Source organism: Paramormyrops kingsleyae, chromosome 2 (genome assembly GCF_048594095.1).
Source record: "Paramormyrops kingsleyae isolate MSU_618 chromosome 2, PKINGS_0.4, whole genome shotgun sequence".
Classification (NCBI taxonomy): domain Eukaryota; kingdom Metazoa; phylum Chordata; class Actinopteri; order Osteoglossiformes; family Mormyridae; genus Paramormyrops; species Paramormyrops kingsleyae.
The window spans coordinates 31,019,661-31,044,473 of record NC_132798.1 but is presented as its reverse complement, the minus strand read 5'-3'; the positions used below and the strand labels follow the sequence as shown (position 1 = coordinate 31,044,473).

Below are 24,813 nucleotides of genomic sequence, written 5' to 3'. Positions count from 1 at the left end.
AATCTTGAGAAACTGGTTCTTGTAAGCGTGTCACTTAAAGGAAGCATATAAGAGGAACTTTTCTCTCCAACCCTCTTTTCAGAGCATGCTAGCTCTATGCTCCTGAGACGATTCAAAGGCTGACCATGATCCTGCGAATGAAGCGAGTTCCTCAGACCGAGCAGACTTCCAGTAATCAGCCATTTTAGCACAGTTCCAAAAAAGCGATAGAAATTTCTTCCTCAATGAAAAGTACAAATTATGAACTGTCATTAAAACTTTTTGTTTATACTTTTCTGAAACCTTTTATTCACTGTGTAAAATACACCAGGAGATAATCTGAGGGGATTACCCTATTTTTATATATTTTAATATTTATTCCTTGAAGATGCTCAATTAATACCTGTTATACCTGTCAGCAAGGGTGCAACTTTTGCTGCTGGTCATCTGGGCTAGTTCAGTAAAAATGTCGTCCAAAGGGCATTTCTTACTAGCCACTGGGCTATTGTTCGGGTTATTCGGACTTGCCCTTTCTCTAAATTAGTCTCCTGCCTGTCAGAGACAGTGGCATTTGAAAATGCATTTGAGCTGCATGAACGTGTCACTACTGCCTATCGTCTGTCAAATCGGAGCTTGGGGTTACAGCTAGGGAATATATGAGAGCAGCAAGGTCCGCTGCATGTCCCACAGCACTGCACCAGCATCTGGACGGTCTCTAGAGACAGTCATGGGCAGTGTAATAATTAAACTGCAGAACCAGTGATCAGTGGGCCCCGAGTTGCCTCGCGTCAGGCCAGCGTGACAAACTGAGCTGACCTCATGCTGCAGTGAAATTTATACTGCTGTGTGTTGACATGTTTGGGTGGAGGACTGACACGCAGGAATGGCGTTTTTACCAAGAATGCAACAGCAAGTGTTAGATCAGCCTATAAATATGACAACACTGACAAATCCTTCAAATGCATTTTAAACTGGAGATGCCTTTAGAGTGAAAAGCTGGACACTGAGACACTGAGCCCCCCAGAGCAGCGGTGGGAGAGTAAATGATCTGGGTTTGATTCCTGACCAATTCAGCCGAACTTATTGGGGTTGATAGTGTATGACTAAGTTAGAACTCTGTAGCCGTGATTGGAAGTCTACTGGTTCAAATCCCACAGCTGGTGGACTGATGCTGTAGTTGAGCCCCTGAGCAAGACCCTTAACCCCCCAGTTGCTCCAGGGGCACTGCACACAAGCTGAATCTGTGCTGTGACCCCCCAGCTTGCTCTCACTGCTTTGTGTGTCTCCTGGGCAACAAGACGGGGTAGGCAACAGGCCAACTTCCCCACAGGGATCCAAAAAGTATCACTCTTCTGTTCCAGTCCATTTTTACCAATCAAAGAGGACGGCCTAATTGCAGGAGTGATTATCTTTCAATTACAACTGTCCTTCTAATTAAATTTCGAGGTCAATGAAGTCTATGCCTCAATTTCTGGTCTTCATAATGGATGCCATATTAATGTACAACTTCTTTATTTCTTCCTTTGTGTAATATTAATGCAAACAGACACCAATCTATTACCCAACAAACTACCTTTGTATTAATAGCACCGTGCTGTAATGTTATGATCATTCTAACTGCGCACGACGCTAACGTCATGTGAATGCACGAGCGGGGAAGGTAAGTGGTTAGTAATGAGATTAACTCACAATGAGGTTACTGTGATCTCCATCAGCTGTTCAGTTACATTAGAGTAACCCTAAACAGCACAGCGCATTCCCCAGGAACCCATAATGAGATAAACCATCCAAGCAAACATCTAGCGTCTATAACTGCTTCTCAGTTTTCCTGAATGCGCTCTTACCCCTTTCTGCCTGTTATAAGCAGGCACGGCCTTTCTCCATAGACCTATCACCCTTTGACCTCCATATTGGTCGGATAAAATGTACAGTTTCAGCAAATCAGTCTTAAGGGCTTCTTTCAATACTATTACCATCTTTCAGTTCCTGTTTCTCTATAAACACACATATACCTAGAAGAGTCCATATATATTGAAACCCAGACAGTTGTGATGTCTATTCTGGTTGGGGATCTTCCTTAATTTTAATTAGTCTTAAACCTGTTTTTCCAAAGAAAGGGGAGATTATTTTGAAGCAAAATTGGGAACAGACACGGCTGATTCAGCTGCCGGTCACACGGTCAGCTCTGAAAGCGTCATTACATCCACTGTCTGGATTGCTGCCCTCAGTTTTAGGGTGGCAGTTTGTGCAGGGGGGGGGACAGCATCGTCACCTTCTACTATCTGTCTGGGCTGAGAAGGTACACAAGGGAGCCGTTCATTAGATACCCATCCTATTCATTCATTAGCTATTGTCATCATCAATGTTGACGTGACTTTTAAATTTTGATGGTTAAGGGTTTTATATTATATATGAGTGTGATTGTATCAGCTTACAGTTCACTGGCTGGGGGGCATTTAGGTTATGGCTGTATTTCATCTCCGGAGCAAATTTGCAACAAGAAGTTTTGTGGGAAAAGAGAGTAGATACTGGCACTCCAGAGACAGGAATCATGAAAAAAAAACCATGTCAGTGATCAGAATCATTCTCCAACTTTATACTGGAAGAATCTATGGCAATATTTTGTCAATCGCTTCAGTAAACAGGCTCGCCTGAGACTGCTCACACCAATACCCCGTCAGTCTTGCATGTTTTCCTGAAAGTCAGCAGCGCTTGAGCAACGCATGACCTTCTGCTTTTCACATTTCGCTGGACACGCTCTCACAGACCAGCAGCTGCCATGATAACATCACCATCATTAATGCACTAAAGTAGCAGCATACAGTAGGTCTATGCGGCAGCTGTCCAATCAGAAGCGTCGGGCAGATTTAAAAGCAGCTCTTCGGAACGGTACTTTATATCTGAGAAGTCTCCCATTCTAACCGATGTGTATTTGGCTGCTGACACGCTGCATATTTGGCCACAAAAAGGGAAGATTAATCTATCGCATGTTGCAATCACTGAGAAATATGTGTTTGTGACGTTCATGGCTCCATAAGTGGAGAGCTAATAAAAACAGCAGGGAATGAAGGAACGACTGGCTGTTCTCAAGCACATGCTGCTTCTGTTTGCCTTCCGACAGAGCAAAGAGAGCCGGTGAGGGTTTTGGGGCATCTGCAGGACAAATGCGTGCGAGATCCCAGATTAGGCTTCCTCTCATTTCAAAGGAGATGCTACTGCAGGAAATAATTAATGCCGGCGGGGGGGAGGGGGGGGGATTGAAAACAGTGGCTGTAAACAGACAGAACTTGAGATCTTATCGCCGTTGGTGCTGCTGGTTAGCACTGTTACCTCACACTTGGGGGCCGGGAGTTCACGCCTCACCCCTGTGTAGCTTGCATGTTCTTTTTCTGTGCTGTGTGAGGTTCCTTCCACATTTGGGCTGAGGGGTCTCTCTGATTCAGCCATTGTGTGTGTAGAGTGGCCTGGTGTAACCCCTAGCTTCTCCAGCAACCCCCCCCCCCCCCACACACACACACACACACACACACACACAACACTGACCAGGATACAGGGTTAGAAGTTGTACATTTTCCTTTCTATTATGGTCAATGTTACATTTATATAATTCCTTGGTAAGACCCCACCTAAAATATTGTGTGCAGGTTTGGTCACCATACCTCAAGAAGGACATTGCTGCCTTAGAAAAGGTGCAACGGAGGGCTACGAGAATGATTCCTGGTCTTAGAGGAATGTCTTATGAGGAAAGGTTAGCTGAGCTGAATCTGTTTAGCCTTGAGCAAAGGAGACTAAGGGGGGGACAGGCCTATACGATTCTAACGGGTCTGGATGCTGTTCAGCCAAATGGCTATTTCAATATTAGTTTAAATACTAGATCTCGTGGCCATAAGTGGAAATTAGCGGGAGAACATTTTAAAACAAATTTGAGGAAGCACTTCATTACACAGCGTGTAGTTAGACTATGGAATAGTCTTCCTGCTAGTGTAGCGGAAGCTAAAACCCTGGGTTCCTTTAAATAAGAGCTAGATAAGATTTTAACAACTCTGAGCTATTAGTTAAGTTCTCCCGAAACGAGCTTGATGGGCCGAATGGCCTCCTCTCGTTTGTAAATTTCTTATGTTCTTATCTGCTATTGCTATTTTGGAAGGTGAATCATTTTTATCGGCTGTGCCGAAACCTCACAACAGTGCCATAATTTGCTCACTGTTCACACAGAAGGTAACATGGTGGCTCCACAGAGTGAGTCTGTGTCTCATAATGCCCATAGTGTGTGATTAGTTGTGTGACTGTGTACATGCGTGTGCCCTGTGATGAACTGGCACCTCATCCTGGGTGTTCTCTTGCCACATGCCCTATACTTCCTGGGATAAGCTCCAAGCTGATTAAATGATTGTGAAGAAAGAAGCATGGATGGATATATATATATATACACACACTTTAAATAGTAGGCATGAATAGCGCTGAAAACATGATGCGTTGTCTCCACCTACTGTATAAAACGTGAATTACAGCATAGTATGACTACGCGAACACCGCTAATTTGTATGATTATCACAGTCATCTTAATACAGCAAAATTGCTCGAACCAGAAATAAGCCTTAAGTAGATTAAATTTTTGCATTTTTAAAGTTACGGCTATCCATCCACCCAAGTATTTATAGGGCACAGACAGAGGTACACCCTTGACAGCGGGCCAGTGGAAAATTTCCAGTTGAAGTATTTTTTAATATCGTAAAGTAGCCCTTACAATATTTGACATGCTCTATCCTGAATAAGGCAAAGGACCGTCTGGATACGTTCTGGGCCAATGGGAATGCAGGGCTCGCTCGACGAACCAGTTAAAGAGTAAATGTCTTCTGTTAGTTTTCTTACGTCATATTTCTGGGACAGAATCGCAGATTCCACCCATGCAGTGATGCGGTCGCAGGTGCAGCCGGTTCGGGTGAAGAGTGCGACCCACTTAAAATGTCAAATGTGTAATCTAAAAACTATGTGATAACAGTTTCTGAGGAATGACATGAAGCCTGAACAAGGTCGGACATTAAAGGTTTTGTATAAAATTTGAAATGATGTGCAGGTGTGTTGTTACAAGTATGTTAAGTGAAAATCGGAAATAGTGTAATATATATAATATAATAATAGTGTATAATAGTGTAACATGATGCTGGATGGATGATGATTATTGTCTTCGATACTCACCTTATATGACACGACATTTTCAAAAGCAATTCGTTTTATATATATTTTACACATAGATTGTTTACTAACGTTACTTCACATATGATATTGTGCAGGTGAATGAATGCTGCATTGCTAAGTAATATTTCCATTAACTGGATCGTGAACTGAAAGTTTAGAATTAGTTAACGGTGCATTTCTCCCGTAAGACTAATAATGACTAACTTTCTCAAGATATTTCAGCTTAGTCTTTTCTGTGCATTGCCTTGCAGTAAATCCGGGTACCACGTAAATCTCCTGTAAAAATGTAAGTATAATTATGACCAAATTGGAAGAGCAAAGTAAGATTACTCACCAGGAAGGAGTACAAACTAATGCGTCATTTTTTAATCTTTAGGACTGTTGTAAAGTGCGGCGTGTCTCTGGCCGCAGCTGCCGGGGCCGCGTTTATCGTTGTTCCTTACAGCGTCGCACTTTTGGCGCAGTGGTTGTACGGCTGGCCCGGGTACCCGGGACCCTGGAAATACGTAGAAGCGCTAAGGCCTTGGTGGGTTGGTTCACATACCGACATGATGCTTTAAGCTCACCGATTCAGTGAAAGTTAATGTTTGTTGTCTCTTCCCAAGGCGGATATACGCTTTAACCAGAGCCGTGCTGGAAACTGTGAAGTACCTGAAATACGGCAGACTGTACTGTCGGTGGAAACTGTGGTACAAGAATATCGATAATCATAAATATTACGAAAAAGTAAAAGCCTACACCCAATACATACCTAAACGTTCAGATAAATAACAATGTGCCACTAACGTTCCCATTACCTTATTGGCCAGTAGATGGCCTTATTTAACCGGCCAAAGGTTATGACAGGAATACGCAATACGATATTAATTCTCTTGTGATATTAAAATTAAATTTAAACTCATTTTACATTGTACCATTGGTACACTTTTAATAGTTGTATTATGATTCTGATATTTTCTTATACAGGGGATCGTTTTTGGTTCCCGTGGCGAGAGATTGGATTTGTACTATTCCCCTAAAACGGACCAATCAGAGGCCGCTGGCACCCGCGCCGTTGTGTTTGTGTACGGAGGGGCCTGGGGCTCAGGGGAAAGGGCCACCTACTGCCTGCTGTCCCTGCAGATGGCCAGGGAGCTCAGTGCAGCAGTGATCTGCCCGGATTATTCCACTTTTCCCAAGGTGTGTCACCATTCAGGTCATAGTAGGGCAGGAATGTGACATACAGCCCGTAACTAGTCTCTGGTCTGGAGAAGTGCATGTGCAGGGTACTTAGCGATGTAGGACAGAGTCTGATATTGGGCTTGGGGGGACAATGTCATAATATAAATGTAAAGCCAATTAAATATTGGGGCTACACCCCCCCCCCCCATCCCCCGGATTTCTCTGCCCCGACTGTATGAATGTTGTGTCTGTATACAGGGGAATGTCTCCCATATGGTTCAAGATATCACTGAGTGTCTGCTGTGGTTGAAAGAAAATGGACAGAAGTGGAACATTGACACTGTAAGTGAGAACTATTTAATTTCACTGTACACTGCAGTTTTCCAGGGTTTGTGGTGGTATGACGTGAAGGCCCCCCCCCCCCCCCCCCCCCCTTTGTCTTCCACCTGCTCTACTCTCTACTCTCCTTCCGGTCAGGAGAGCGTGTTCCTGGTTGGCCATTCTGCCGGCGCTCACCTGTGTGCTCTGACCACGCTTTTCCTGGCTGAGGGCTCACACGTGTTGGGCATTCAGGAGGAGACCCAGAGGCAAATGTTCTCCTCCATCAGGGGAGTCATAGGTGGGCGCCCTCCTGAGTCGTGTGGCGGTCAGATCCCAGGGGATGGCGGTCTGAGATCTCCACGGCATTTTGTGGAACTCTGCCCTAGGTCTGAGCGGCGTCTACGACATTGTGGACCACTATGAGTACGAACGGACGCGGGGGGTGGAGTTTGTGTCGTCGATGCACAAGGCCATGGGAGGGGTGGAGAACTTTCATCTTTATTCACCTAGAAGGTTCTTGCAGAGGCTTTCCCGAGACAAACTGGAGAGGTAGGTACCGAGTCTAGGTCAGCGCTTCTGACCCACTTCACAGGCCCGCCGTCTGGGCGTAAATCACCCCTGCTGTTCCCCTGCGTGCAGGCTTCCCCCGTTCTGCCTGATCCACGGCACCGGTGACGTCGTCGTCCCCGTGGAATCCTCCGTCCGCTTCTCGGAGGCCCTGGCCGCGCTCTCGCTGAAGGTGTCCCTCTATCTGCTCCCCGACGTGCAGCACGCCGACGTCGTCACTGACCTTATGGCCCCCGAGGGACGCTGCTACCACACAGTGTTCGGCTGCATGAAGCAGAGCTGTCTGGCCCTTGCAGGAAGCCCCTCCCCCGCTGCTGCCCCTTGATGGCCTTTGGAGTGTTTAGGCCTGTTATTCCCTCTGTGGTATTAAATCTTACCCAGACTCCTCTCTGTTGTTCGGTGTGTCACACATGTATGTGTGTATGAGCCGCAGTCTCCAGCCTGGGACTCGTGGCATTCAGACATACAGTCACAGACGTATTCTACGTGAATACAACACTCTTCACACAAGGAAGCAAACAGTGGCTTTCCATCCATCCATCCATCCATCTAACCGCTTCTCCTGGTCGGGGTGACAGGGGCCTAGAGCCCAGCACAGGGCACAAGGCTGGGGGACACCTGATGGCATAACTGTCCGTCGCAGAGCTCATACACTACAGGCCACTTAGAGATAAGGTTAGTCTTTCATGTCCTAGAAATAAAGTTTTAAATTGTTTTCTTGGATCAATTCCATCCACGTTTGACATCCTATGGCTATGCTCTCCTGTTAACACCCCAATACCATTACTGAGCACAAATATGCTGCACTGTGCGTGCTGTCACAAATCAGACACACAGCAGAGCTATTAAGTTAAAATGGGGGGGGGGGGTCTCCTATTAAGACAACATCACAGTAATGACATCATCAAGGCCGAAGGTCCTGACCACACAGTGAGGTACAAAGGGCTGCTCACACTGGGGTCACCGGACTTTTCTGACCCCGTTCTCAGTCTGCGCTTCAGATTGTCTGGTGATCAGAAGGACTGCAGGAATCTTCTGTCATACATCCAATAAGTTCACCTTAGTGGAATACAGACAGGCATCTGTACCGTGGCCCACATAGTAACCAGTTCTACCAACAGGAAACAGACCCTGTCTGGTTATCGATCACACTCCTCTCCACAGGACAGACAGATCCCAAGCGTCTAGCACAGGGTTATTCAAATCGAGGTCAGAGCACTGCTGGTTTTCCAGCCTTCCTTTACCTGTCAGTCAGGTGTGAAGCCTCTGACCAATCAGAATCAGTAATTATTAAACCAACTACCTGGGAGAACTGAAAACAAGGCCTGGATTTGAAGAACCCTGGTCTAGCAGCTCCCAGCAGGTACGCATCCGGGTTACAACCTGCCTGGAGACACCACTAAACCATAACTACCCATTTTACTAGCTACTGGTTAGAATAGAATTGGTGCAGTTTCTTAGTCCTTCAGGGGAAATTTAGGTAGTTTGGGCACATTCCATGCTGCTCTCCGAGAGAGACACAAGTACACACACCCCCTCCCTCTGGTCAGGGGGTAAGACCTTGTGAAACAGCTTAGATGAATAAGCTTATGTTGCATGGGTGTATGATCTCTGTCAAGGTAAAGGTTAAAGTCATAGGTGAGCCATTGTGGGTGAACCTGTCACCATATGAGTTGTGGGATTAAACCGGTCTGGCCAGTTAATCTCAACATAACTACTCTAAAGGAGGCACTTAGTAAAAAATGTTTTGAGAGTCTGTTGATCACGTACGTAGCACTTCACAATGCCCCTCAAAAAATATTTAAAAATTGTCAGCCTTATGTAACCTGTATAGTTAAATATGAGCACATTTGAACATTTAAATTATTTGCCATCAAATTAATTAAACGGTCTGATTAAAACTGGTGTATAATTAACATGTGGCGAAAAGACGAAAATGGTGACTGTGCACATTACATTATCTATAAAGCTGATTGACAGATAGGCTCCAATGAGTGCGGCGCTATCCCACCGCAGTGTGAAAAACAAACCGAAAGAAAGTGCTGACATCAGGTAAGGCAAGGCGGGGGTGAGAGCCGCCCTCCGTGCCGGAGTGTCGCTGTGGGCCGGCAGAGGGCTTCCTGCTGGGACACTCCGCTGGGGTGAGAGGACGCAGGAGCCGAGTCACTTCGGAACTGGGGGGAACACCGTAAAACGGCAGAAATGACTGAGCTGAGGAAGCGAGGTGGCGGGGAGCCGGCCAGTGCGGAGAAGGTAAGGAGGAAAGCGGCGTGGCTCTGCTCATCAGCCCGGGACAGATAGGAGCTTGAGCGGACCATCATCCCGGCTTCATCCGCATTCCCCCCCCACCCCCCCGATCTGCCGCGTCCAGCCGTACCCGGGCACTGCGTTATGGGACACGGGTTAGTTTAGCGTGTTGAGTAAATGGACGTAGCTGCCCTTGTTATCTAAAGAACCGCAGTACAGGAGGCGGCGGGAAAGCTCTGCTGATCGCAATATTATAGCAGTGATTCGTAAGATATGTAAGCACGCACCTGCAGTTGTTAAGTCAGCAAACTGGCTTCTAATACCTGCTCTGATTGATGGAGGTGTTGGACTCCTGGCGATTAACTGGGATTTTGTAGGTCCTTCTCACCATGGGGTAATACAGGACTTAATGAAGGTGTTTGACTCCTGATTACTGTGATTTTGCAGCATTATCCTCATCCTGGGGTCAGACCTGATTTGATGAAGCTGTTTGGTACCAGTCCACATACTAAGGATCATTCTCCAATTGAACGTCGTTTTTACAGGCTCTAACTTTGCCAGCAGGCTGATTAACTCAGCTGACTATGTAAAGGAGACTACTAAGGCCATTCTCACCTGTCTGGGTTATGTCACAACACTGAAAGATGATGATTATATTCACAAAATGTTAACGTCCGTCCATCTTTCAACTGTTTATCTAGTACAGTACAGGTTTTAAGGGGGATCTGGAGCCTGTGACAGGCAGCATAAGACTCAACAACACCTTGAATGGGATGCTAGTCCGTCCCAGGGTAAATGCATGCATACACCTACAGTCATATCTGTACAGCGTTGGCAGTTTAGAGAAGAACGTTTGCCTATGTATCTGTTTTTGTACTACCAGAGGAAACCAAAGTACCAAGAGAAAGCCAACAAGCTGCAAACCCCATACCCAAAATTCCAACCTGGGGGGCGTATGTGTTACCCACTCAGCCACTGTGCTACCCATAATTCTAACGTTTTAACATATTTGTACATTGTTGATTTGAGTTCAGCTATGCAAGCTCTCTGGGTGTTGTTCTGTCTACAGATGCTGGGATTCAAAGCTTATTCACTTTGTAATGCTGTAGTAATCATGCAGTAAATGTGATCTCTTGTGAGACGTGTCTCGGATGTTGTGTAACACGTACGCAAAAGATTTATTTGCAGTTTAGTTTTTTACATAACGGATTATATATAATCTCAGGGATATATGCTCCAGTTGTGATTGCTAGCTTTGCCTCATCCTTAACAGTGGACGATGATCTTTGTATGGCCGGAGCGTGTGTCGTCGTTTGGATTATAGCTGAAGACCCCCAGCCTGTTAATGCTGAGGGTCACGTAAAAGCCGGTCTTGATCTTGGAAGAGCTTATAGTCGTGCTTTAGTAATAAAGCTGTGGGTCTTTGGGTCTGGAACTCGCCAAGTCACATTCCTGGTTTCAGACTCATTAGGTACAGATAACGAGCCTTTGACTGAAGATGTTCCGTCTGTTTAAACCTTTCTCAGTGGAGCTAGACTTTATTTGGGTTTGTTTATGTGCACCAAAATAGCACAAGTAAAATTAATAGTACACATAAATGTATTAATATCATCAAAATTTAAATGATAGCGAAGTATGTGCTGTTTATTTGCAATCTTACCATTTAAACACAGGACAGAAATACATTCTCACTTTCTACATGATTCATAAACCTTTGAGTCATATCCTCATGGTATGAGAAGTGTGGAGTGAAGCTGTAGCTGCTGACAGAGAGATTATAAAATATAGAAGCAGAAGGATATTTTCACGCCACTCAAGTAACGTCAGTTGAACTTTCCTGATCTTCGTATTCATCATTGACATGCCAACGGAAGCAGAGCAACAGTAACCAAATATGGGGCTGTTAACTGGAGACTCAGGTTTGGCATGCTTGTGAAGGAACACTGTAAGGCGTGGGACCCTCATTTCTCATGTTACATCTTCTGGGGTTTTGGTTAAACACTCATTTGCACAGCACCAATTCTGATGGTGCAAATCATAGGAGAGAGGACTCTGACAATACAGAATAAGGAAGAGAGGTCCTGAAGTACAGCTCATACTGCAGAGGACTCTGTTGGTACACCTCGCACTGCAGGGTACTTTGTCAGTGCAGCTTGTCCTGCATGTGACTCTGATGGTACAATTTGCACTGCAGAGTACTCTGTGGTTATAGCTCGCACTGCAGAGGGCTCCATCCACACAGCTCGTACTGCAGGGGGCTCCATCCGCACAGCTCGCACTGCAGGGGGCTCCATCCGCACAGCTCGCACTGCAGGGGGCTCCATCCGCACAGCTCGCACTGCAGGGGACTCCATCCGCACAGCTCGCACTGCAGAGGGCTCTGTCAACACAGCTCGCACTGCAGAGGACTCTGTCAATACAGCTCACACTGTGGAGGACTCTGTCCTTTCAGTTTGCACTGCAAAGAATTCTGATGGTACAGTTTGCACTGCAGAGGGCTCTGTTGATTTGACTCACACTGCAAAGGGGTCTGTCCATTCATCTTGCACTGCAGAGGACTCTCTCAATTCAACTTGCACCGCGAAGGGCTCCGTCCATACAGCTCGCACCGCGGAGTGCTCCGTCCGTACAGCTTGCACCGCGGAGCGCTCCGTCCATACAGCTCGCACTGCAGCAGACTCCTTCCGTACAGCTTACACTGCACGGTTTGAAGAGATCACTCTGCAGATCCACAGTCTAGATCTGGGTCCTGCTGCTCAAAGCAGGTGTTCTGCAGCCAACCTAAGTAGACTGTTTCTGTTGTCAGCTGCAGGCAGGTTTTGTTTGCTGTTTGCTGTGCCCATGAAAACTTCTGATGGGGCCTCCCTTTGACACCTTGTAGGGGATTTAACGGGCTAGGACAGTAATGGCACCTTCCCCTTCAGTGGCTGGAAGGAATGTGAAGTATGAATGACTCTTCAGAACCCTCAAATTTAGCATGACTGGCTGTTCCTGGAACAGCTGTAAATGATATGACCTCTGTAAGTTTTACAGTCTCATTGATCAGGAGTAACTGACCTGAGAACAGGTGATGGATATTCAGGTTGTATGATGGCATGCATCAGATGCTGTGCTCTGATAAATTGAACATTTTCTTTCAATAATCAGTAATCAGAGTTTGCATCTTATTCATGGAATGGCTGTATGAGACTGTTAAACTTGTGTAATGGATCATTCTCATTTTCTCTTTACTCCAATCAAGTAATAAAAAGTTCACAAACATGAAATATGGACAAGCAGAACTAGCCTCCAGACTTTCTGCTTTATGGACATCGGTTTCCCGTCCGCTGACCAGTCAGCTTGGACCTTTTCTGTTCACATGTATAAATCTGTCTCAAAGGATCATTGATGGAAATGTTCTCGCAGTTATTGCCACGTTGGTCCCATAGAGAGCTGGGCAGTCAAAGCTTTAATGTTTTCAGACACTGGTTTCTTTGTTGGTCTGAAGCTTATTTAGCACTTTTTTTTACTGACAGGACCCCTTAAAGGGGCAAGCTGCCTTTTATAGCCTGGCTTGCAGACAGTCGTGTGTGTGTGTGTGTGTGTGTGTGTGTGTGCGCAATGCCAGCCCTTCTGTTGTCATACTGTACTGCACTATATCGCAGAAGGGGAGCCCAGGCTGCTATAGGTCCCGCTGTAGGTTTCTGGGCCCTTGCGGCAGGTGAATGTGTTTGTCCTGCTGGCCATCACTCCCCCTCTCTGTTCTGTTTCCGTCTCCCCAGCACGCCCCCCCCCCCCCCCCCCCCCCCCCCCGACAGCGCCTGCTGCTCGTATATCACCTATTATCTTCATAATAATGGCAGCGATGCAGCTGCAGGATCATGCTGTGCCCTCCGCAGGACGAGCCTCTTCTTTTGGGATTTGTTCCTGCTTTTCTGGCTCAGATGTTGGGCTTTTGTGTTTTTTTGTGTTCTGTGTTTCAGAGCTCAGATAGGCAGAGGTGATTCTATGGACACCAGGCAAAACACTCCCTCCAGCTCCCCCCTCCCCCGGCATGGAAAAACACACATCACCTTTATTTTACTGTGAAGTGTAAATTAATAATATCAACAAAGAGAATTTAATAAACACAACATATTTATTTTCACTTTACTGTGAAAAACAGAATACACAAAAAACAATGCAGATTTGTCCTTGCAATGTACTATGAAATCGTTGGCCCTCGGGGGCCCCCTGCCAGCTCGGGGCCCCAGGCCATTGCCTGCCCTGCCTGTCCTGTCTGGTCTCTGCAAATAGGGACCTGGAAGCAAACAGGGAGGGAGAAACACCTCTGAAATTCATAGCTAATTCTGATCAGGAGAGCTATTACCAGGCTTCTGGTACCAATGAAATGCTTTATGCTTCAGGGATCTGCTGATCTGACGCGCCGTGTAAAGTGTTCCTAATGTAGTTCATTTTATTTAACATTACCTATATTCCACCTGGTTCAGAACATAATGGTTTTTGGCAGGCCCTCCCTCCCTGGGAGTGAAATTCATAGTTTCAAAATGTCTGATAAGGCTGCCACCCGGCCAGCTTTTATAAATACCACGGAGACACCCCAGGCCCTGGATCCTGGTGTTTGCAGTGAACCTGTACCACTTCTTCTTGGTCTGCTGCTGTGCAGGAAGCAGATGGAGAAGAGCGGCTGGCTCTGGGACTGGGTCTGGCTGGAGAACCTGATGGGGAAGCAGAAGGAGACTCCAAAGCAGACACTCCAGAGGCACCGGCATCTGTGGACAACACCCCACAGTGTCTGAGCAAGGCCCTGGAAGGACTCTCCTCTAGGTAGGCCGGCCACCCACTTAAGGATGCATGTTAGCTCGCGGTGGATGTGATGTCATGGATCAGTGTCTGCAGGATGCCCGTTAGCTCACAGTGGATGTGATGTCATGGATCAGTGTCTGCAGGATGCCCGTTAGCTCACAGTGGATGTGATGTCATGGATCAGTGTCTGCAGGATGCCCGTTAGCTCGTGGTGGATGTGATGTCATGACCAGTGTCTGCAGGATGCCCGTTAGCTCACAGTGGATGTGATGTCATGGATCAGTGTCTGCAGGATGCCCGTTAGCTCACAGTGGATGTGATGTCATGATCAGTGTCTGTAGGATGCCCGTTAGCCCGCGGTGGATGTGATGTCATGGAATCAGTGTCTGCAGGATGCCCGTTAGCTCGCGGTGGATGTGATGTCATGGATCAGTGTCTGCAGGATGCCCGTTAGCTTGCGGTGGATGTGATGTCATGATCAGTGTCTGCAGGATGCCCGTTAGCTCACAGTGGATGTGATGTCATGGATCAGTGTCTGCAGGATGCCCGTTAGCTCGCGGTGGATGTGATGTCATGATCAGTGTCTGCAGGATGCATGTTAGCTCGCGGTGGATGTGATGTCATGGTCAGTGTCTGCAGGATGCATGTTAGCTCGCGGTGGATGTGATGTCATGGATCAGTGTCTGCAGGATGCCCGTTAGCTCGCGGTGGATGTGATGTCATGGTCAGTGTCTGCAGGATGCCCGTTAGCTCGCGGTGGATGTGATGTCATGGATCAGTGTCTGCAGGATGCCCGTTAGCTCACAGTGGATGTGATGTCATGGATCAGTGTCTGCAGGATGCCCGTTAGCTCGCAGTGGATGTGATGTCATGGTCAGTGTCTGCAGGATGCCCGTTAGCTCGCGGTGGATGTGATGTCATGGATCAGTGTCTGCAGGATGCCCGTTAGCTCGCGGTGGATGTGATGTCATGGATCAGTGTCTGCAGGATGCCCGTTAGCTCACGGTGGATGTGATGTCATGGATCAGTGTCTGCAGGATGCCCGTTAGCTCACGGTGGATGTGATGTCATGGATCAGTGTCTGCAGGATGCCCGTTAGCTCACGGTGGATGTGATGTCATGGATCAGTGTCTGCAGGATGCCCGTTAGCCCGCGGTGGATGTGATGTCATGGATCAGTGTCTGCAGGATGCCTGTTAGCTCGCAGTGCATGTGATGTCATGATCAGTGTCTGCAGGATGCCCGTTAGCTCACAGTGGATGTGATGTCATGGATCAGTGTCTGCAGGATGCCCGTTAGCTCACAGTGGATGTGATGTCATGGATCAGTGTCTGCAGGATGCCCGTTAGCTCACAGTGGATGTGATGTCATGGATCAGTGTCTGCAGGATGCCCGTTAGCTCACAGTGGATGTGATGTCATGGATCAGTGTCTGCAGGATGCCCGTTAGCTCGCGGTGGCTGTGATGTCATGGATCAGTGTCTGCAGGATGCCCGTTAGCCGCGGTGGCTGTGATGTCATGGATCAGTGTCTGCAGGATGCCCGTTAGCTCGCGGTGGCTGTGATGTCATGGATCAGTGTCTGCAGGATGCCCGTTAGCTCGCGGTGGATGTGATGTCATGGTCAGTGTCTGCAGGATGCCCGTTAGCTCGCGGTGGATGTGATGTCATGGTCAGTGTCTGCAGGATGCCCGTTAGCTCGCGGTGGCTGTGATGTCATGGTCAGTGTCTGCAGGATGCCCGTTAGCTCGCGGTGGATGTGATGTCATGGTCAGTGTCTGCAGGATGCCCGTTAGCTCGCGGTGGCTGTGATGTCATGGATCAGTGTCTGCAGGATGCCCGTTAGCCCGCGGTGGATGTGATGTCATGGATCAGTGTCTGCAGGATGCCCGTTAGCTCGCGGTGGATGTGATGTCATGGTCAGTGTCTGCAGGATGCCCGTTAGCCCGCGGTGGATGTGATGTCATGGTCAGTGTCTGCAGGATGCATGTTAGCTCGCGGTGGATGTGATGTCATGGATCAGTGTCTGCAGGATGCCCGTTAGCCCGCGGTGGATGTGATGTCATGATCAGTGTCTGCAGGATGCCCGTTAGCCCGCGGTGGATGTGATGTGATGGATCAGTGTCTGCAGGATGCCCGTTAGCTCGCGGTGGATGTGATGTCATGGTCAGTGTCTGCAGGATGCCCGTTAGCTCGCGGTGGCTGTGATGTCATGGATCAGTGTCTGCAGGATGCCCATTAGCCCGCGGTGGATGTGATGTCATGGTCAGTGTCTGCAGGATGCCCGTTAGCTCGCGGTGGATGTGATGTGATGGATCAGTGTCTGCAGGATGCCCGTTAGCCCGCGGTGGATGTGATGTCATGGATCAGTGTCTGCAGGATGCCTGTTAGCCCGCGGTGGATGTGATGTCATGGATCAGTGTCTGCAGGATGCCTGTTAGCCCGCGGTGGATGTGATGTCATGGATCAGTGTCTGCAGGATGCCTGTTAGCCCGCGGTGGATGTGATGTCATGGATCAGTGTCTGCAGGATGCCCATTAGCCCGCGGTGGATGTGATGTCATGGATCAGTGTCTGCAGGATGCCTGTTAGCCCGCGGTGGATGTGATGTCATGGATCAGTGTCTGCAGGATGCCTGTTAGCCCGCGGTGGATGTGATGTGATGGATCAGTGTCTGCAGGATGCCCGTTAGCCCGCGGTGGATGTGATGTCATGGATCAGTGTCTGCAGGATGCCTGTTAGCTCGCGGTGGCTGTGATGTCATGGATCAGTGTCTGCAGGATGCCCGTTAGCTCGCGGTGGATGTGATGTCATGGCGCCGGTGACTATGCCCGGCAGCTTTCACTGCTGCGTCCGATGTCCTATGGACAGACTGTTAGTTTAGCTCATTTCTTACGAGCAGTAAGGAGACAGAACGAATGACGCAGAGGGCAGGTGATGCTGAGGCCATGAGAGCACAAGTAGAGATTAAGGTTTTCCATGAGATGGCAGCGTGAGAATCTGAGCCTGAGGGCGGTTGGCTTGTGCTGAATCACTCCTGTTGACCTTTCCAGCTGTTCTTTCTAAACGTGAACATTTCATTGTGACCGGAAGTGATTTAACAGGAAGCCATGGCCTCTTTGCTCCAGGGCTCAACTTTAGGCCACAGTAGGGAATCGTAATGGTAACGTCTCTAAACAAACCCTCTGACCAGATTTTCAGCCATTTAAAAATGTATTTCCTTCCTTAATATTGGTCACATTTCTGGTTGCAGTTTGACTGGTTAAGCCGAAGTTGGTCAGCCAAGTGACACTTCACCAGTAATGCTTGCTGTTTTAGAGAAGCAACCAGCAGCTGATTTCTGCATAGAGTGCCAAGCCTGCATGCTGCTACAGGGGAGAAGATTACTGCTGATATCTTTATGTTCCTCACCTTTACAGATGGAGGAACTGGTGGATAAGGGGCATTTTATCATTAACGATGATTTGTCTCTTCTTCCTGATCATCTACCTGGGGCCTATCATGTTAATAATTGGGGTGAGTTCTGTCAGCTAGTAGGGTTTAAACTTCCGAATAGAAACCCCACAGAGAACCAGCAGAAGCCCGTCTCATGTTCCTCATCAATATGTTGGCTTCAGACAGCTTTTTAATGCATTGATTGAATTTATTATTTTATGGGTACTGTGTAGAGCATCCAGAGGTGGAAAGTTCAGGTCCGGAAAGTACAAATCCAGACCAAGGTTTTGTTTCAACCGACCAGTTGTGTATTCTGTGACTGTGACTCTTTAAACTCAACTGGTTGGTGGAAACAAAACCTTGGTCTGGATTTGTACTTTCTGGATCTGAAATTATTACCCTTGGGAGCATCCAGATTGGGGGAAAACAATTGTTGTGATTTAATAACAAGGTTCTGGTGGTCCACTGACCCTCCAGTTAAATCTGCTCTACTGAAGTTGATTTGGAGTTGATATGAGCCAACCCCATATATTAAGAAAAATGCAGTGCTGCCAGTGGATCATATTTCCATAACATCTATTTGTACTAACTGTTTGCACATCATGATACTACAACGGCATTAATAGTCTGGAGTTTTCACAGCTGCGATTAAACACTGTTGTTGTTATGTTGAGCCGGCTTATTGAATGTCTCTGTATCACCTCAGGTCATGGTGGTTCAGATCAAGTGTTTCCAGGAAATCATAACCATTGGGTACAGAGTCTACCACTCCTATGAACTGCCGTGGTTCAGGACACTCAGCTGGTAAGAATCCTTGTGGTGTAATGTAAGAGCTGAGTAGTGACTTTCTGGGAAGCACGAATATTGTCACCAAGCTCCTCGTAGTCTTGGAAATTTGGATAATAAAGTTGCAAAGCCCTTGGTTGTTTTACCGTGTAGACCTGGGGTAGGTAGGGAAGGAGTGGGAATTCTGACCAGGCTGTCTGTCCTGTATGATCTGGAAGCTCCCAACGGGGAGTTTGTGTTCAGTCAGCCGTAGATGCAGCAATTCTCACTTCTGTGCAGGTTCTTCTTGATTTGCGCAAACTACTTCTTCTATGGGGAGACAGTGGCCGACTACTTCGGCGTCCTGGTCCAAAAGGAGGAGCCTTTGCAGTTCCTTGTACGATATCACCGCTTCATTTCATTCACACTCTACCTGACAGGTGAGTAGGTGGGACTATCATGACCTGGAGTCAAAGCTGCGATTGAACGGTTGCTTCTGATTGGAAGTCTCACTTTGCGTGTTGAAGTGCTATAAAACTTATCAGACTAAACTTTGCCCCCAGACTGAGACGGGAAGACCAGCGGGTTGAACTCTGTGAGGCTTATTTATAGAGGTTCTCTGCTTGCATCACTTCATATTCAGCTGTATAATGTGGTGTCTCTGAAGAGAGAACCTCATTTTAAAACCACTTAAGGTGCTTGATAAGTGTACAGAGAAATTGAACACCGTACTGTAAAGATGAGTCTCTTTCACAAGATTGATGCAATGCTCCACTAACAGGGGCAAGCAGGGCATTTACAGAGGAACACTAGCGCCCCCTGCTGTTCGGTGGTCTGGCCTGGATGACTGAGGCTGTATCTTACCTGACAGGATTTCCGGGGACTGTCTTGATAGGTCTGTTACGGTGTTTGTACGTAATTCTCATGGCATCTTCCTCTCTTTGGCAGGTTTCTGCATGTTTGTCCTGAGTTTAGTGAAGAAGCACTATCGGCTGCAGTTTTACATGGTTTGTACTCTGGCTTAGCCACTCGTACTAATCCCACACCAATCAGAGGAGCAGAGCTAGTCACCACAACGTCCCAAAGGCAGAAATCAGTTCAGGAATGTTCCAGAATGTTTCTCACATATTTGTCATTTGCCACCTGAGATGGAGAGAGTAACATACCTTACATTACACTAAGGGTGTAGGCCTTGGGCCCTCGGAAACGGGTGTGTGGGATTGCTTTAAGGTCACAGCATGTCCTCATTTAGGGAGACCCCTGGTGGACATACAGCCATCCTGCAGTTTTGGGGAACGGGATTGTTAAGCTGCCTTTAGGCTGCTCTCGGGTGGGGCAGGCCTGTGGCTTCTGTGCTGCCCGCTAACAGGCCTTCCTGCGTGTCTCTGCCATTTCAGTTTGCTTGGACCCATGTGACTCTGCTGATTGTGGTCACTCAGTCACACCTTGTGATTCAGAATCTGTTTGAAGGGATGATCTGGTAAGTAGGAACACAGCTGCCCGTTAAACTGGCTGTGAGTGAGTGTGAGGCGCATGTTTGGATGCAATTTGCGGTGAAAAACGTGCCCTGTGAGTAAGGTCCTGTGTCACGTTCTGTTATCATTTTCCTGTTCAGTTCTGATCCGTACAGACTGTTATGACCATTATCTAATGAATGACAGAGTGCAGTGAAAGCTCATTAATATGCCTATACAGAGTAAATGTGATCAATTCTCAGCCTCTAGCTGGACCCGTATTGGCTTCTCTGAATAATGAAGATCTGTATTATTCTGTCCGATCACATCATCATAACCAACATCCAAAAGGCTGCTTGATTGTTAATATTCAGTACATTTCTCATTTCTTTACAGGTTCATCGTTCCCATATCCATCGTGATTTGTAATGACATAACCGCATATCTGTTTGGATTCTTTTTTGGAAGGACGCCTTTGATTAAGGTATGGAGAGAGTATCCAATTTTCACTGCTCTGCTAAATACTCCTGTCTTCCAAACCACATTACAACCGTCAGAATCAGCACAACAATATATGGGAGGTTTAGTGTCAGACAGGTGTGTTTGAAGAGTTTAGGGGGCAGAACTTGCTTGACCAGTTATCAGTCTAGCTCAGTTTTTCTGAACCATAGCCAAACAATCGAGCCATCGAGGACCCAGAATACCTCTGACAGGTGTGTTAGTGGCTGGGGGGGAGCAAAAATGTGGACTTTCTGGAGGTTCCTGAGGACTGTGCTGACATTCACTGGTCTAGCTAAACCTGCACCCTCTTTAGCCAAAACTGTTAAAGGAAGAGTCCTTCATTTACAAAGCTGTCATGTGACCCCGTAGCTCTCTCCAAAGAAGACGTGGGAAGGTTTCATCGGAGGGTTTGTCTCCACGGTGATCTTCGGATTTATTGTAAGTGGCTGTTGTTCTTGTCTGGAGACCCTGGCGGCCCCCTCCTGGGTTCGGGTCATGTGACCGCTTTGTCTCTGCCCTCCCCATGTGCAGTTAGCCTACCCCCTGGCTCATTATCAGTACTTTGTCTGCCCGGTGGAGTATGACAGCGAAACGAACCGCTTCGCAGTGGCCTGCCAGCCCTCGGAGCTCTTCCTGCTGCATGAATACCGGCCCCCCAAGCTGCTGCAGCAGTTCCTGCGACAGGTGGGAGCCTGAGGCTGTGGCCTGTCTGCATCTAATTGCTTGGACGCATGTGACACTCTGCAGCTCCCTACTGGGATCCGGGAGGGAGCAGAAACTGGACCATCTGGGGTTCCCCGAAGACTGGGTGGTGCATTATAGGTTGTACACTATAATGACTGCCCCCTCCCCCCCCCCCCCCACAGGAGACGGTGACACTCTTCCCCTTCCAGATCCACAGCGTCGCCCTCTCCACCTTTGCCTCTCTCATAGGGCCATTTGGGGGCTTCTTTGCCAGTGGATTCAAGAGAGCTTTCAAGATCAAAGTAAGAGGCCGCGTGCCGAGCCGAGCTGAGCCCAATCGGCTTCTCGCACGCCGTTGTCTGTCACTTTCCCCCCACCACACTCTCGTTTGCCCTCTAGGATTTCGCGGACACTATTCCGGGCCATGGTGGCATCATGGACCGCTTCGACTGCCAGTATCTGATGGCGACGTTTGTTCACGTTTACATAGCAAGTTTTATCAGGTAATCAATCAATCAGACAGACAGACAGACTGGTCTTCACATTATGGCTGCTGTTAAAGGCACACGGCCTGGGGTTTGTCTACAGGTTGATATTCCTGGGGCCCTGTGCGTGTTTGTGGTCCCTGTATCTGTTCGGGGTCTGTGTGCGTGTTTGTGGTCCCTGTATCTGTTTGGGGTCTGTGTGCGTGTTTGTGGTCCCTGTATCTGTTCGGGGTCTGTGTGCGTGTTTGTGGTCCCTGTATCTGTTTGGGGTCTGTGTGCGTGTTTGTGGTCCCTGTATCTGTTCGGGGTCTGTGTGCGTGTTTGTGGTCCCTGTATCTGTTCGGGGTCTGTGTGCATGTTCATGGCCCCTGTGGGTGTTTGGGGCCCCTGTGGGTGTTTGTGGCCCCTGTAGTTGTCTGGCTTGTGACCCTCCTGCCTCTTTTCCAGGGGCCCCAACCCAAGCAAAGTATTACAGCAGCTGCTACTACTGCAGCCGGAGCAGCAGCGCAGCATCTTCAACCTGCTGCGTTCCCACCTGCGGGAAAAGGGCATGTTGCCCCCGACTGGAAGCCAGGCGCAGTGAGGGCCGGAGATGGACCGCTGGCCCTGTCCAGCTCGCCATGGAACCGCCTGGAGCATCTTAGCATCTATGCTTACCAAAAACATGCTAGTAATTACAGACAATTAATGCCGAGCGGTCACCCCGGCAACGGGTTGCCATGGGGTTTGCATGACGACTTGAAGAGGGGGCAGTGGGCTGAGGATGCTGCTGCCCATTTTCTTGCACTGATACTAATGGGTCTTTCAAGAAGGGGGGGGGGGGTGTGCAGACTTTGCCCCTATTACTGTTTATGTACGGGGAACATGGATGGTAATCTCTACTTTCAAATGGTCCCAATAAGCTGGCCTAGTGCAGTCTTTATCTTTGGGGTCTTTGTGGTCTTGGTCTCTTTCGAGGACTGAAACCTCTCAGATGTCTCTGAGAAGCTGTGACCCCTCCCTTCCCCCACATATGTCTGGATTGACTCTCATTGGCATGGCAATACGTTAATGCAGATCTATAATAACAATGCACAGTGTACAGACGTACGTTCACACATATATACAAAAAACTAAACTTAATAGTATACGACTTTTCGACTCCTATTCAAGAGTTAGAGGTTATGCAGAAATTATATCTCTTTTGTTAGTGTTTAGATCACGGGTGGGCAATCTTACCCGCAAAGGGTCTGTGTGTATGCAGGTTTTTGGGATAACCTGTAGGTCAGCTGTTCAAACCCAGGTGTGAGGACTCTTCAACCAATCAGTCCTCTAATTAGTGACCTAATTAGGGAGTTGCAGCAAAAACCTGCATACACACTGGCCCTTTGTGGATAAGATTGCCCACCCCTGGTTTAAACTCTAACTTACTTCAGGTTTTATAGACTCCCATTACGGCGGAGTGGCTTGCTAGCCAAAGACGCTGTTTGCTCAAACTGCAGCCACTCTGAGTCTCACTGGTTTCACCAGGCTGAACCACCGGGCTGCTGCGAACGTTCGGACCCCCCTAACCCTAACCCTAAACCTAACCCTAACCCTAACCCCCCTAACCATAACCCCCCTAACCCTAACCCTAACCCTCCTCGCGTCTGCATCTTTTTATTATCTCTGCACTTCCTGACTATTTTCTCTCTTGTAAAAAGAGCATTTTGAATTTTTGAATGATACAGTGAGATGTTTAACTTTGTTTTTAACTGGTTAAGATTGAAACTTGATGAAAATCCGTTTCGTACCCTTAGCGCTGAGGGCTTTAATGTTTATTTACATGGGGGGAGGTTACACAAAGCTATAGCAAGGCAGTTTGGTTGAATCACATTACGTATTCCCTCTAAAAACCCATGAGAACATCAGTTCAGTGCATTTGATCTGCAACAATAGGCCTCGTGCACGTTTTGATTGGCTACGAGGAAATAATTGTTTACTTTAGCAACGGCGGTACTTGAACGGGTTTGAGTTGTCTTTAACATAGATTTTCTCCTCTTATATACTTGTCCTGTTTCTTTTTCCCATCATCATTTTATCTCTTTTCGGTTGTGTCACTTCTTCTTTTTCTCAAAAGTATATTTAGAGAGTTAGTGGGGTTTGTGGACCAGCTAAATGTCTAATAGCATGAACTGCTCACAGTAAGTCTTTCCACTGACTAGTCATGTACTTTTACCCGAAAAGCAGAACTCTGTGATGTACGACATTAGAAAGTGGGGTCTGTCATTTTATTAAGTTATTTTGTTGTTTTATGGTACCATTGGTTTATTATATGTGTAATTGCTGCTGCAAAGAATGGCCTAAAATTTTTAATTATCTGCATTGGCAGATAGGAGTTGATTATTTTTTTTTTTTTGAAAATGTTTTAATTTGATCATTGTTTTTAACTGTTTTTGGTTAGATTTTATTCACAGTCCATGTAAAGGATTATATGATATAGACCTTATATAACTTGAAGGTGGTTTGATTTAATAGTTCTGTTAAAAAACAGGACAGTGGAGAATTGTCACACAAGAACAAAGGTAGCAATGTTTGCTTTATCAAAAGATTTAATTATCATTACTACTGTTATAATTATTACAGGATTTGACTGTATATAGTGGCGTTAAATAAAGGCTGTATTATTTCTTTGTGATAACTTTTATTTTAATATTATTGACTGGGTGTCCCTGGACACCATTTGACAGATTTTGTGCTGTGTGGAAAATTACCAGTAACATGTGACTATTTAGGTGATGTCATCAGCTAAGAATTGGATTCCTCCTGAGGTAGTTTAGCTTCATGACTATGGAAGACCTTAGAATTGAGTTCCGCCCTGATCTAGTATAACTGGTACTCCCTTGTAAATTTCAAGGATTAAGTTCCGCAACTGACTGGTATGACTGGTTATCTCTTGAGAGCGTGAGGAATTGACATGCCCACGTGGTCTTTGTGACTTTTATTCAAAAAGGTGAGGATTGTTCTGAGTTAGGGTGTCGTCTGTTGGCCTGTTGGAGTCTCTGTAGTGTTTACCTGAATAGCCTGAGGAGAGCGTTCACTGAGATCAGCTGTAGGATATTATCTTCACCCTAAGCCTGAAGATGCAGCCCATCCCGTGCCACTTGACGGCTAACAGTTTCTTCTTGCTCACAGTCGGCCCGAGACGCAGCGGCTCGTCTCCAAGACTCTGTTTCTCAGCGTCGTTTATTACGCACTGCACATTCAGTCTGGATG

At 47.2% G+C, this 24,813-nt stretch overlaps 2 protein-coding genes across 8 annotated transcripts; both read left to right on the top strand.

The window, feature by feature from the left end:
• The first annotated feature begins 4,850 nt into the window (after nucleotides 1-4,850).
• On the top strand, nucleotides 4,851-7,954 carry LOC111848552 (uncharacterized). 7 transcript variants are annotated; one of them, XM_023820656.2, is made up of 9 exons: nucleotides 4,851-5,012; nucleotides 5,433-5,464; nucleotides 5,555-5,704; nucleotides 5,784-5,904; nucleotides 6,145-6,357; nucleotides 6,598-6,681; nucleotides 6,817-6,958; nucleotides 7,047-7,209; nucleotides 7,300-7,954. In XM_023820656.2, coding segments are annotated over exons 2-9 (1,128 nt in total). In that variant the 5' UTR covers nucleotides 4,851-5,012; nucleotides 5,433-5,462; the 3' UTR covers nucleotides 7,553-7,954. The 7 variants fall into 7 exon arrangements, with proteins under 7 accessions (XP_023676424.1, XP_023676423.1, XP_072565046.1 ...); XM_023820655.2 differs by having other exon boundaries at nucleotides 4,851-5,026; nucleotides 5,430-5,464; XM_072708945.1 differs by having other exon boundaries at nucleotides 4,851-5,056; nucleotides 5,430-5,464.
• Nucleotides 7,955-8,977: 1,023 nt separating this feature from the next.
• Nucleotides 8,978-24,238, top strand: LOC111848608 (phosphatidate cytidylyltransferase 1-like). Its single transcript, XM_023820768.2, has 13 exons — nucleotides 8,978-9,480; nucleotides 14,120-14,280; nucleotides 17,675-17,771; nucleotides 18,397-18,494; nucleotides 18,756-18,895; nucleotides 19,404-19,462; nucleotides 19,853-19,935; nucleotides 20,306-20,393; nucleotides 20,780-20,848; nucleotides 20,942-21,094; nucleotides 21,277-21,396; nucleotides 21,494-21,597; nucleotides 22,027-24,238. The coding sequence occupies exons 1-13, from the start codon at nucleotides 9,430-9,432 to the stop codon at nucleotides 22,160-22,162; spliced, it is 1,359 nt and encodes a 452-aa protein (XP_023676536.2). The 5' UTR covers nucleotides 8,978-9,429; the 3' UTR covers nucleotides 22,163-24,238.
• The last annotated feature ends 575 nt before the right edge of the window (nucleotides 24,239-24,813 follow it).